The sequence below is a fragment of the Piliocolobus tephrosceles genome, chromosome 20, assembly GCF_002776525.5.
Source record: "Piliocolobus tephrosceles isolate RC106 chromosome 20, ASM277652v3, whole genome shotgun sequence".
Lineage (NCBI taxonomy): Eukaryota > Metazoa > Chordata > Mammalia > Primates > Cercopithecidae > Piliocolobus > Piliocolobus tephrosceles.
In genome coordinates this window covers 36,570,551-36,580,660 of record NC_045453.1, presented here as the reverse complement: position 1 = coordinate 36,580,660, position 10,110 = coordinate 36,570,551, and the positions used below count along the sequence as shown (strand labels likewise).

The window sequence follows — 10,110 nt, the reverse complement described above, 5'->3', positions numbered from 1 at the left end:
AAAAAAAAAAAAAAAAAAAAAAAAAAAAAAAAAAAAAAAAAAAATCAGCCAAGTGTGGCACACACTTATGGTCCTGGCTACTTGAGAGGCTGAGACAGGACGATCCCCTGAGCCCAGTGAGATGGAGGCTGCAGTGAGCTGTGATTGCACCACTGCACTCCAGCCTGGGCAACAGAGTGAGACCCTGTCTCTAAAGAACAACAAAAACAAGCATATGGGGGCTTGACTTTTTCTGAGGAGAATCTGCGTGTGGCCTTCTCTGGGGTCCTGGACCTGAGAGCATGGAGACTCCAGCTGGTCCAGCCTCCACTTTCACAATGGCACTGACTGTCAGCTCTTCCCTGGCCTGCATGACCCCTCCACCCGCTCCAGGAGGAGCACCAGTGGCTGGGGCCGGACCCCCCACGCCTTGGCAGGGCCACATCTGGAGGGTGAGCCAGCTGTGCTCTTGCAGCCACAGTGCCCCATGGCCCGGGCGGGCTGCCAACGTGCCCCATCTTCCTTCTTGCTTCCTTCCAGGGCATTTGCCCATTTCGACGAGTGCCCAGCCATCCAGCCCTGGCCACAAGGTCCCTGTGCCACCCCAAGCTGCCCCTGCTGCCTCCTCAGGTGCCCTGGCCCCTGCACACATGGGAGCCCAGGCCTCGAGGGGCCTCGGTGGGTACACTAGCCCCGATCCAACCCTTCCTGGGCCTGTGTGCACCAGGTTGCCCTGTTGGGAAGTTTCTACTGTGGCTTGTCTTGAATTTTTGTTCTGGAAGTCCTTGGTTTAAAATGCAGCAAAACAAAAAGCCCAAAGGAGCAGTCCTGGCACCAACTTGTCTGAGGCCCTGTTTCTAGGATTAGCGTGTTTGTGCATCTGAGGTAGGCTCTGTGGTGCTGCCCTGGCCTGAAGGCCACCAGCTGTCCCCGAAGGTGTCACATACCTGTGCAGCCCCCATCCCAGGCCATGCTTAGAGCTCACACAGTGGCTCTGGCAGCAAACATTTGAGAAGTGAGGTCTTTGTGGTTCCCGGTTTTGTGGAAGTTACAGGCAACTCTGCCCTCAAGGAGGTGGGTCTAGAGAAGGGGGAGGTCGGGCCGTGCTGGGTGGCCTATGGGCCTATGGATTCGGGACGCTGAGACCGGTGACAGGAAGTGTATAAGGGCCAGGGCCCAGCCCCAGGATGGGGAGGTGGTAACTGTGGTACCTGCCTGTCAGAGGTCTTTACAAGTGTAGAGGGACACACTGATTATATATGTACTTGCTCATGGGAGAAAACTGATGAGTTTGGAATGGTTTAAGGAGGCTAAACTCACAAGCACATCGCAGCCTCAGTTCTCCATGCAGCCTCAGAGGCGCTGCAGGACCCAGGAGACAGCCCTGCGGATGGAGGGAGGAGCCGAGGGGAGCCTGGGATCAGTGCCAGGCTCAGCCTGGAGGACTGAGGCCGGCTCACCTCAGAGAAGCCCCTCGTGTGGACTTGGCCAGGGGCTGCTATTGGGGTCCTCTGGGGGTCCTGCCACCTCCGTCCTTGGAGGGCAGGGACGGGGACTGTACTGTGAGGCATCAGGACCAGCCCCCCAGGGCCTCTTTGAGTTGGCCTGGCCGAGGGTGCCTGTGCTGTGAGTGGGTACGTGGGCCACCCCTCCCCGTCCCTGGCTGTGTCTTTCTGAGGTTCTGTTCTGCACAGCACGGGTGTCCCCGCCCACCCTCAGCAGAAGCCCACCTAGGGTGTGTGGTAGTTCCCTCGGGCCTCCAGGCTGGTGCTGAGACCCTCCAGGAGCCCAGCACCTCATGTCCTGCCACATGGGCCTCTTCAGGGTGCTGCTCCATCTCCCCGCCGGACAAGGCACAGCATGGCTGCCCTCCCTGGCAGCCACACCTCCTCCTCTGACCGTAAATGCTCATCTCTCTTCTTGCCTGTCTCAGTTGACCTTGAAACAGCCTGAGTGGGGGAGCTGCCTCCTTTTCACGTTCCTGGAGTCACGGTCAGGGGCTGAGGGGGTCAGGGCTGAGGGGGTCGGGCTGAGGGGGTGTCCACACAGCCAGGCTGAGGTGTGGGCCCACCTGCCCAGCTGGCAGCCCCAACCCCAGCCCGTCCCTGCACAGGGCGTATGGCCATGGCTGGGTACAGGAGGAGCTCTGTGAGCTCCAGTCCAGTGCGGGGCCCTCAGCCTGTACTGAAGGGAGGTTTGGAGGAAGCCAGGCTTTTAGGCAGAGGGGATGGTGTGACCCCCGTGAGAAGTGTGTCAACCCGGAGGGCGTCTGGTGAGGGTGCTTGGACACACAGTGTGGACACTCAGACTGGCCCACCTAGGGGCTGGGCTTGCAGGGGAGGGGCACCGCCGCCCTCGTGCCAGCGTCCCCTTGGGGCAGGGCTGCATTGGTGTGGCTCTGACAGGAGCTGGGGTCAGGGTCTGAGCACTCCTGTCTCTGTGCACCTCCCCCACAACCCCCACCGGGAGCCTCTGCCTGTGCAGATGCTCTGAGGGCCCGGGAGGCTGTGCCCCCTGACCCCAACCAGGCCCTGCTCACCCCCTGCCCCACCCCCCCCACTTCCACTGGGCCCTGCTCACCCCCTGCCCCACCCCCCCCACCTCCACCGGGCCCTGCTCACCCCCTGTCCTGCCTCCGCAGGTCCACAGCAAGGACAAGAAGTACGTATGCAAGGTGTGCAGCCGCGTCTTCATGTCTGCCGCCAGCGTGGGCATCAGGCATGGCTCCCGGCGCCATGGTGTGTGTGCCGACTGTGCTGGCCGCGGCATGGCCGGGCCCCTGGACCACGGCGGCGGAGGCGGCGAGGGCTCTCCAGAGGCGCTGTTCCCAGGTGATGGGCCCTATCTGGAGGACCCTGATGACCCACGAGGGGAGGCGGAGGAGCTGGGCGAGGATGACGAGGGCCTGGCCCCCGAGGATGCGCTGTTGGCGGACGACAAGGAGGAGGAAGACTCGCCGCGGCCGCGCAGCCCCCCAGGGGGCCCCGACAAGGACTTTGCCTGGCTCTCCTAGACCCGCCCACCGGCAGGGTTGGTGGCTGCCTCGCTTCGTCCACCTGTGTGTGTGTCCGATGGGTCTCCACTGCAGGGCCAGGGCCACGCTCACCCCTCTCGCGGCCCCTCCCCTGCTTCCCCCTGAACCCACCCCCCACGGAAACCAGCCCTGTGGGCCAAGAAGCAGGTGAGACCCCAGCAAGAGGGGTGCTTTGGGACCAGACATGAAGTGAGTTGGGGGAGGTCACAGGGCGAGTTTGAGTGAAGGGAGAGCACGGTCCTAGGTCCCCAGCAGGTGGTGCGGGTGTGTGAGTGGCCCCTGTGACAGCCAGCCTGGCTTGGACATGTGACGGCCCTGTGGCCGGGTCCAGTGGGCACTGGGCGGGGTGGTATGTTCGGCCCAGAGGCCCTTGGCCTGAGCAGGTGCAGAGTTTTGCAGACACCCAGTCAGCCCGGCTGGAGCCCACCCTCCCCTCCCCTAGCAGCCAGGTCACTGCCTGTGGCTGCAGCCGTGGCCCGTGGCAGCCTGTAGACTCCAGGTGCAGTGCACAGAGAGCCCTGCCATCCTCTTACCTCTGGGCTTTGGTGCTTAACACACAACACAGCTGCAGAACCCTGCTGCAGGCCGAGGGCTCCAGGTGCTATCTTAGGTGGACACAGCCCTGTGGGCTCCTTCCAGGAGGGGACCCTCAGCCCTGTGCCCCGCCAGCTTCAGGCTACACCAGGTTCCCTCTGCAAGGGCCTTCGCTCAGTCACGTGCACTTCCTTGGAGAGCCTTGGGCTGCTGTGTCTACCCTGGGCTCTGCCCGTCCTGTTCTGCCCATGGCCCAGCCCGGCCGCTCCTGCTGACCCCTCCTGGACGGGCTGGAGCTGGGCTCCTGCCTTTGCTGCTAACACTGGAGGCGGTGTTCCTAACTGCAGTGTGCTGCTTACACCTCCCCGCGTGGGTAACCAAATTTTTAAGTAGTCAGAGACATATCCAGGTAGTTACATAAAATTATTTTGTTTGGCATTATTTTTCTCACTTGATGAAACTATATAGGGTTGTTTTTCCTTTAGCTTGTGGTCAAGTCCTCTTGCTGTGTTTTCAAACGCGCTCACATGTTCTTTCTTTTCCTGAGTGAAAAGCAAACGTCCCACGGTATGCGCCGTGGTGCACTGCCTGGCTTTGGGGGTCCTGGAGGCAGACTGCCCAGACTCACAGCCTCAGGACAGTTGCTGCATCCTGTCTTCTCATTCAGGCTGCCTCTGACAGCCCTCACCACTAGGACATTCCGTCCTTCACCCCCTCCTCTGGCACAGGCCACCACTGCGGTGATGTGCCTTCGGATGGGAGGTGGGCGCGGTGGCCTCCTCCTTCCCTCCAGGACCTGCCCGTGTGAAGACCCCCTGGAGTGCTGAGCTTCAGGGCTGCGTGGAAAGAGGTTTTACTCTCTCTTTTTCTAGCCTTATACCAGGCTTTTACCCACATTGTCAGGTAAAGCACCAGCTTCCCTGACCGCTGCTGCTCGAGGAGGGCTGGCCTGGCCGGGGGTCCTGTGGAGGAGTGCATGGAGGACTCCAGGTACAGCGCAGGAGTCACGGCTTTTGTTTTTTTTTGACATCGCCCCCAGTTCTACCAATGACAGGGCGCCCTGGCTGGAGCTGTCATCACACACACGCCTCAGCTCAGAGGCTGTGGCTCCTCAAAGCTGGAGAAAGAGGCCAAGATTTTTCTGCACACGGAGTGTGGGGATAGGACCAGGGCAAGCGCTGGCCCCTCAGCGGTGAGCCCTGCCCACTCATACCGAGCAAGGGGGGCAGCTCTGGCACAAGTCCCCCGGAGGACAGCATGGCCACCACGGAGTTCCAGCAGAGCCCTCCGCCCTCACCCAGGCCAACCCCGCCCCGGCCTCTTTGAGAATTCTCAGAACTTTGTACCTTTCCCCTGATTTTTAAACCCCTTTTCTAAACAGACTGACTTTCTTATAAAATGCATTTGGAAACCAGACCTTTGCTACCCACAAATGTCTCTAGGTTTTGTACCAGTCCCCAGCTCTCAGGCCACCCTGCCCAGGACCCGGGCCCGCCTCCCCCTCCACACTCAGGATGTCCTGCTCCATCTGGCCGGCTCACTCCATGCGGCCTTTGCTGACCGTTTCGGGGTTCCCTGTTGGAGCTACAGGGGCATTTTCTTCCCTAAAACAAACACCGTCCCACTGACCTCCCCAAATGTTTGCTGCGCGGCAGAGTTCTCGTTCTTGTTTGCAGTTTGCCGACTGAAGAGTGGGATTTCCGAGGCCCAGGTGCACACGTCCATCTCTCAGGAGGCGTGGAGGGAAAAGACATGTCATGAAGGGTTTTTTTTTATGTGACGGATTTTTTTTTAAATCGATGTTCAAACTAATAAATATTTTTTTATGAAGAGGAAAAATGTGTAGATTACATTTCACATTTTGTATTTTTGTTTGTGTGTTTGTATTTTGGTGTTTGCAACACCAAAGTGGGAAATACAGTCCACTGGGGGTGGTGTTGTCTGGGGGTGGGGAGGGGGGCAGGGACACCATGATTTTTCTATCAAGCTCGGGATCCTGACCAGGCTGTACATTGGGGCTCTCTGGGCTTTGGGAAACAGGACACTGCCAGGGCTACGTAGGGACCTGACTCAGAAGACGCAGCTTACTGCTTCCAACTTTGCACATCTTCCTCTTTAAAAAAAACTGAGAAAATGCAAAAACTGGAACTTTTTGCAATATTATAAAAGATAATCTTATTTTAGCTCATTCTGTGACATGTGCAACTCTTATGAAAGCCATACTTAATGGTGGTGTTTTTTATTTTTCAGATCTTATATTGTGTTTTGTATGCAGCCCTTTTAGAACTGCTTGTAGTGAGGGTGCTGTGTGTGCTTTTCTTAAATATTTATTTTTTCAACATGCTTTCAACCTGTCAACAAAAACAAAACAGACAAAAGGCAGTGTTTGAAGATTGTTGATTTTTTCTGGGGATAATCTATATTATATTGACTTTCTATTACTTGTTATAAACCTGTGTTTGTTTTGGAGATGTGTCTACTATTGGGGGAAGAGGTTCTCATAATCGCTTGGTGGGAAATCATGGCTCTGCCGTCCTGCCTCTCTGTGGCCGTGGGTTCTTGTGGCCTCTGCGGTGAGTCTCGAAGTTTCTGCCTAGGCGCCTGTGCGTTTCCTTTCTGTGACGGGATTAGCTTAGACATCCTTGCAAAGCGATCACTTTCAATAAATTGGGGAATTGCTGCTCCAAGCAGATGCCTCCTGCGTTTCAGATGATCCTTCCTCCGGCCTCTCCTGGGGTGGGGGCAGCTGAGGGGTGACCCTCGGCCCTCTGTGGCCGGCTGCCAGCCTCCACCCACTCACCCACCCCAAGGTCCCAGCCCCACAGCCTTCTTCCCAAGAGGCAGACAAAGCTTCTGGAAAAACCTCAAATCTTTAATTTCTCTCTTCGCCTGGTGCAGCCCAGACGCGAGACACCTGAGCTTCAAAAACATGGTAAAAACAGCCCCAGGGCCCGAGAGCCATCGAGTTAAGTGCGAGTGGGGGAGTCCTCTCCCCAACACTCCTCAAAGTGCATCAGGACTGGCCCCCAAAGCTGGGCCCATAACACCCTTGACAAATCCATGGGCCGACAGGTCGGGGGGGGGGGGGGGGGGGGGGCTGCCCCCAGGGCCCTTTGGGCTAAGGGGACAGCGGTTTGGCTTTAGTGCAAAAAGCTGGTTTCTTCAGAGGCACTTTGAGTGGTGGGACCCCTCCCCGACCTGGGGGAGTTCAGGGTCAGGCCCCCCCAATTAAAAGCAGACCCTGCAGCTGGTGAAGGCCAGGCCCTGGGGCTCTCCCTGGGCTGTTTCAGCCCCAGGCCTGGGGTTGGGGTGGGGAGGGAGAAGGTGGTAGGTTATGTTCTTGAATGGGCCGGACTCAGTCCAGGAACCGCTGGCAGGCCTTCTTCCAGCGGCAGGCTGTGCACCACAGGTCCCGGCGCTCCACGCCGTACACTTTCCGGCACTTCTTCGCATCGCCGCGGGGCTTCCTGGGGGGGCCACAGGGCATGGGGTGCTGTGAGACAAGGACCTTTTCCAGCTGGTGGCGGCCGCAGACCCTCAGCCCACACGCACCTCAGGCTGACTCCAATCCTGGAGGACAAGGCGGGTGGGCAGGCTCCGACCTCCGTGGGCTGCGGCTCCAGGCGGGTGGGCGTCAGGCATCCCTGCAGGGAGACACAGTCAGGGATTTACTCCCCTCCAGAGGGCCCTGAGACCTGCCCCAGCTGCCACCAGTGGCCTTACCCACCTGGTAGACACGGTCACTGTGGCAGGACGGGGGGTTAGCAACAGCGCTCAGGACAGGGGGTGGGGGCGGGGGCAGGGCGGTTGGCCGCAGGGGACTAGGCAGGCCTGGGGGTTCCAGCAGCTCTGGCAGCTCCAGGCGGGGAAAGGCAGGCGGCATGGAGGCCGTGGGGGACACTGGAGTCAGGCTGGACAGCCCATCAGTCAGCGTGTCCACACCAACATCCAGCTCTGTGTAGTAGAAGTCCTCCTCACCATCGCTCTGCTCAGGCTCTGCCTGCCTCCTGCTGGGGACACAGCCAGTGGAAGCTGAAGGGGTGACCTGGCCAGGCCTCATAAACCCAGACAGCCCGCAGGCCCCACCGCACCCCAGGCCCTGCCGCACCCCAGGTGCACCAGGCGGATGTGTCTCTGCATCGCGGATGCCGTGCTCAACACCTTCCCACAGCTCTTCCACAGACACTGGAACATGACCTGGGCCGGGCTCTGCAGCAACAGGGACCAGGGTCAGGCTCAGCCGCCACACCCGCCCCTCCCTGGGGGCCGCCCCCAAGCTCACCTTCCTTTTCCTCAGCGTGGGCTCCCCGAACAGAAAGTGGGCTGCCTCAGGGGGCAGTGGCGGTGACGGGGTGGACGGAGAGGACTGGTCACTGGCCAGGTCCCAGCCCCAGTCTCCACTGTTGCTGCTGCTGCTATAGCTGCCTGGGGGCCGTAGGAGGGCCTCCTTCCAGGGTTCCAGGCCAGGCTCTGTAGGGACACACCCCCTGCCTTAGAACTTTGGGTGGATCTAGGGAGTCCCTAATCCTGAGCTGCTCCTGTTCACCGAGTCCCGGGTGAGCCTGGTGGGCACAGTGCCTTGGATGGAGGAGCTGGCTCCAGGGCGTGGAGAGAAACCTCCCCCCGCCAGCACAGCAAAGGGTCAGCAGATGTGCGTGGCCAGCGACGTGGAGGTAAACGGGTCAGGGAGGCCAGAAGGCCTGGGTCCTGCAGCTTTGGCCTCAGTAAGGGGCACTGAGGGTGCAGAAGTCCATTTGAGAAAGCAGTCCCAGGTTTGAGGGTTCTGCTTGCCCCACAGAGGCTGGGTGGCTGTAGGTTCTGAGCCCTGTCCCCACCCCCAGTGCTAAATGCAGACATCTGAGTCTTACCTGGGCTGAAGGCTGCAACTGGGGTGCCCAGAAGGAGAGGGCTAGTGGACAGGCTTGTAAGGGCAGCGGCAGCCATGACCTCGTCCAGCCGGGCTTTTCCTGGGGTGGCTCTGGAGGAGATGGGGGCGGGGTGCGGGTGACCCAGCCAGAGCTCTGGGCCCCTCCCCTGGTCGGTCCACGTGCAGGCCTGGGCACGCGTGCACACCAGGCTCCCCACTCCCAGCTCTGGGCATGAGGCCTGGCTCCTCCCCCAGCTCAGGTTGCAGTGAGAGCTGAAAGCCACCAGGAGCCACCAGGAGCAGGGCCAGGGTCTCCCGAAGCCTTAGTTCTCCACACCGCGGGCTTGGCTCCACTGTGGTTCCTTCAGACCCTGGTGCTGGGCAGGGGTCTGAAGCCCTGGCACAGAGGCGGGCCAGGCCCAGGCCTCCCCCTATCACACATTAACCAGGGTTGTGCAACAGCAGCTGTGGGCCTCACGCCAGGCCTGGGATGTGGGAGTGGCCAGCAGCCAGCAGCAGCCAGCCGGAGACTGGGCTGGAAGCACGGGCAGCTCCCCAGGCCCCAGCGAGCCAGGCCAGAGCCCGCCCCTGCCCTGGCAGCCAGACCGAGGTGTCCGGCCTGGCAGGGGTTGGGAGGTGGCGGTCAGGAGCCCCAGGGATTCCTGGACAGTCGCCCCACACCGACCGCGCAGCCTCTTCTGCACAGAGACGCACAGCCACCCCCTCCCGGTTCTGAGCTCTACCCCGAGGAACTGCGGCGGAGGGAGGCGAAGGGACTCGAGTCACCGATCATTTCTGCTCAACTCCTCCAGGGCGGAAGAGCTTGGGGGTGGCTGGGGATCACAAACCTGGAGCCCTGACCTGGCCTCCGTCGGGGCCTCCCGAGGGAAGGGGCGGGAAAGCGCGTCTCTGCACCCTACCCACCGCCCCGGCGCACCCCGAGTCCCGGGACACCGCGCCTCCCGCTCACCTCTGCGCTGGGACGGGGATGTGCGCCGATGGAGTCCGGGGCCCCGTCGCCGCCCCCGCCCACTTCCCGGAGGCCCCCAGGTCCGAGGCCCGCGGCTCCGACTCCGGCGGCCGCGCGAACTCCAAGCCCGCGAAGCCGCCGCCCACGGAAGAGCCCTGCAGATGGGGAGGGGGCAGACTCAGAGGCGGCGGCAGCCGGGGGGGTCCCTCCACCTCCGCCGCGGATCCGCTCGGCGCCCGCCTCGAAAACCGGCTGCGGCCGGTGTGGACGGCGCGGCCCCGCCCCCGACCCCGCCCCCAGCCCGGCGCGGCGGGAAGGACTCTCCGGCCGCCCGGCGCAGCCCCGGCGGGACCCACGGACACGCGCGGACCGACGCTGCCGCCCTCCCCGCTGCCCCGCCCCCGGGGGCCCGAAGTTTGGGCAGCACTGACGCCATCTTTGCAGCGAGAGAAACTTGGTCGGCGCCCCCGCCCACCGGCGCCCGGTACCTGCGGCGGCGTGGGCACCGTCACGGGCGCGGCGCGCGGCCCCGGACCCTCTGCGTGCAGCCAGGGCGCCTCGGCCCGCAGCGCACTGGGGTCCCGGCCGGCGGCGCGGGGCGGGGGGCTCTCCATGGCCGGCCGGCCGGGCGCCGAGGCTGCAGCGGCGAGGGCTGACTCTCAGGACGCGGCCCCGGGCCGGGCCGGGCTGGCCGGGCCGCCGACCCCCGCCCTGGATCCGGCCGCC

The 10,110-nt window shown here is 61.9% G+C and overlaps 2 protein-coding genes across 3 annotated transcripts in view; one reads left to right on the top strand and one right to left on the bottom strand.

Annotated features, from left to right (window-relative positions):
* ZBTB46 (zinc finger and BTB domain containing 46) overlaps positions 1-6,234 on the top strand; it is a 50,169-nt gene extending 43,935 nt beyond the window's left edge. The window contains exon 4 of the mRNA XM_023183303.2: positions 2,621-6,234. Within this exon, the coding sequence (XP_023039071.1) occupies positions 2,621-2,992 (372 nt within the window). The 3' untranslated portion in view covers positions 2,993-6,234. The remainder of the gene's footprint in view (positions 1-2,620) is intronic.
* On the bottom strand, positions 5,859-10,104 carry SLC2A4RG (SLC2A4 regulator). 2 transcript variants are annotated; one of them, XM_023183304.1, is made up of 8 exons: positions 9,873-10,104; positions 9,385-9,539; positions 8,416-8,525; positions 7,830-8,017; positions 7,656-7,756; positions 7,275-7,557; positions 7,100-7,191; positions 5,859-7,014 (listed from the first exon to the last, which is right to left on the bottom strand). In XM_023183304.1, the coding sequence occupies exons 1-8, from the start codon at positions 9,996-9,998 to the stop codon at positions 6,903-6,905; spliced, it is 1,167 nt and encodes a 388-aa protein (XP_023039072.1). In that variant the 5' UTR covers positions 9,999-10,104; the 3' UTR covers positions 5,859-6,902. The 2 variants fall into 2 exon arrangements, with proteins under 2 accessions (XP_023039072.1, XP_023039073.1); XM_023183305.2 differs by having other exon boundaries at positions 6,399-7,014; positions 7,275-7,554.
* Positions 10,105-10,110: the final 6 nt, after the last annotated feature.

Bases quoted from the DNA above. Each gene is read 5' to 3' on its own strand.
- SLC2A4RG (XM_023183304.1), bottom strand. From the start codon at position 9,998: ATGGAGAGCCCCCCGCCCCGCGCCGCCGGCCGGGACCCCAGTGCGCTG. The intron at 8,526-9,384 runs GTGAGCGGGAGG...CATCTCCTCCAG, and splicing joins ATCCCCGTCCCAGCGCAGAG to AGCCACCCCAGGAAAAGCCC. The intron at 7,558-7,655 runs GTGCGGCAGGGC...CTGTGTCCCCAG, and splicing joins ATCCGCCTGGTGCACCTGGG to CAGGAGGCAGGCAGAGCCTG.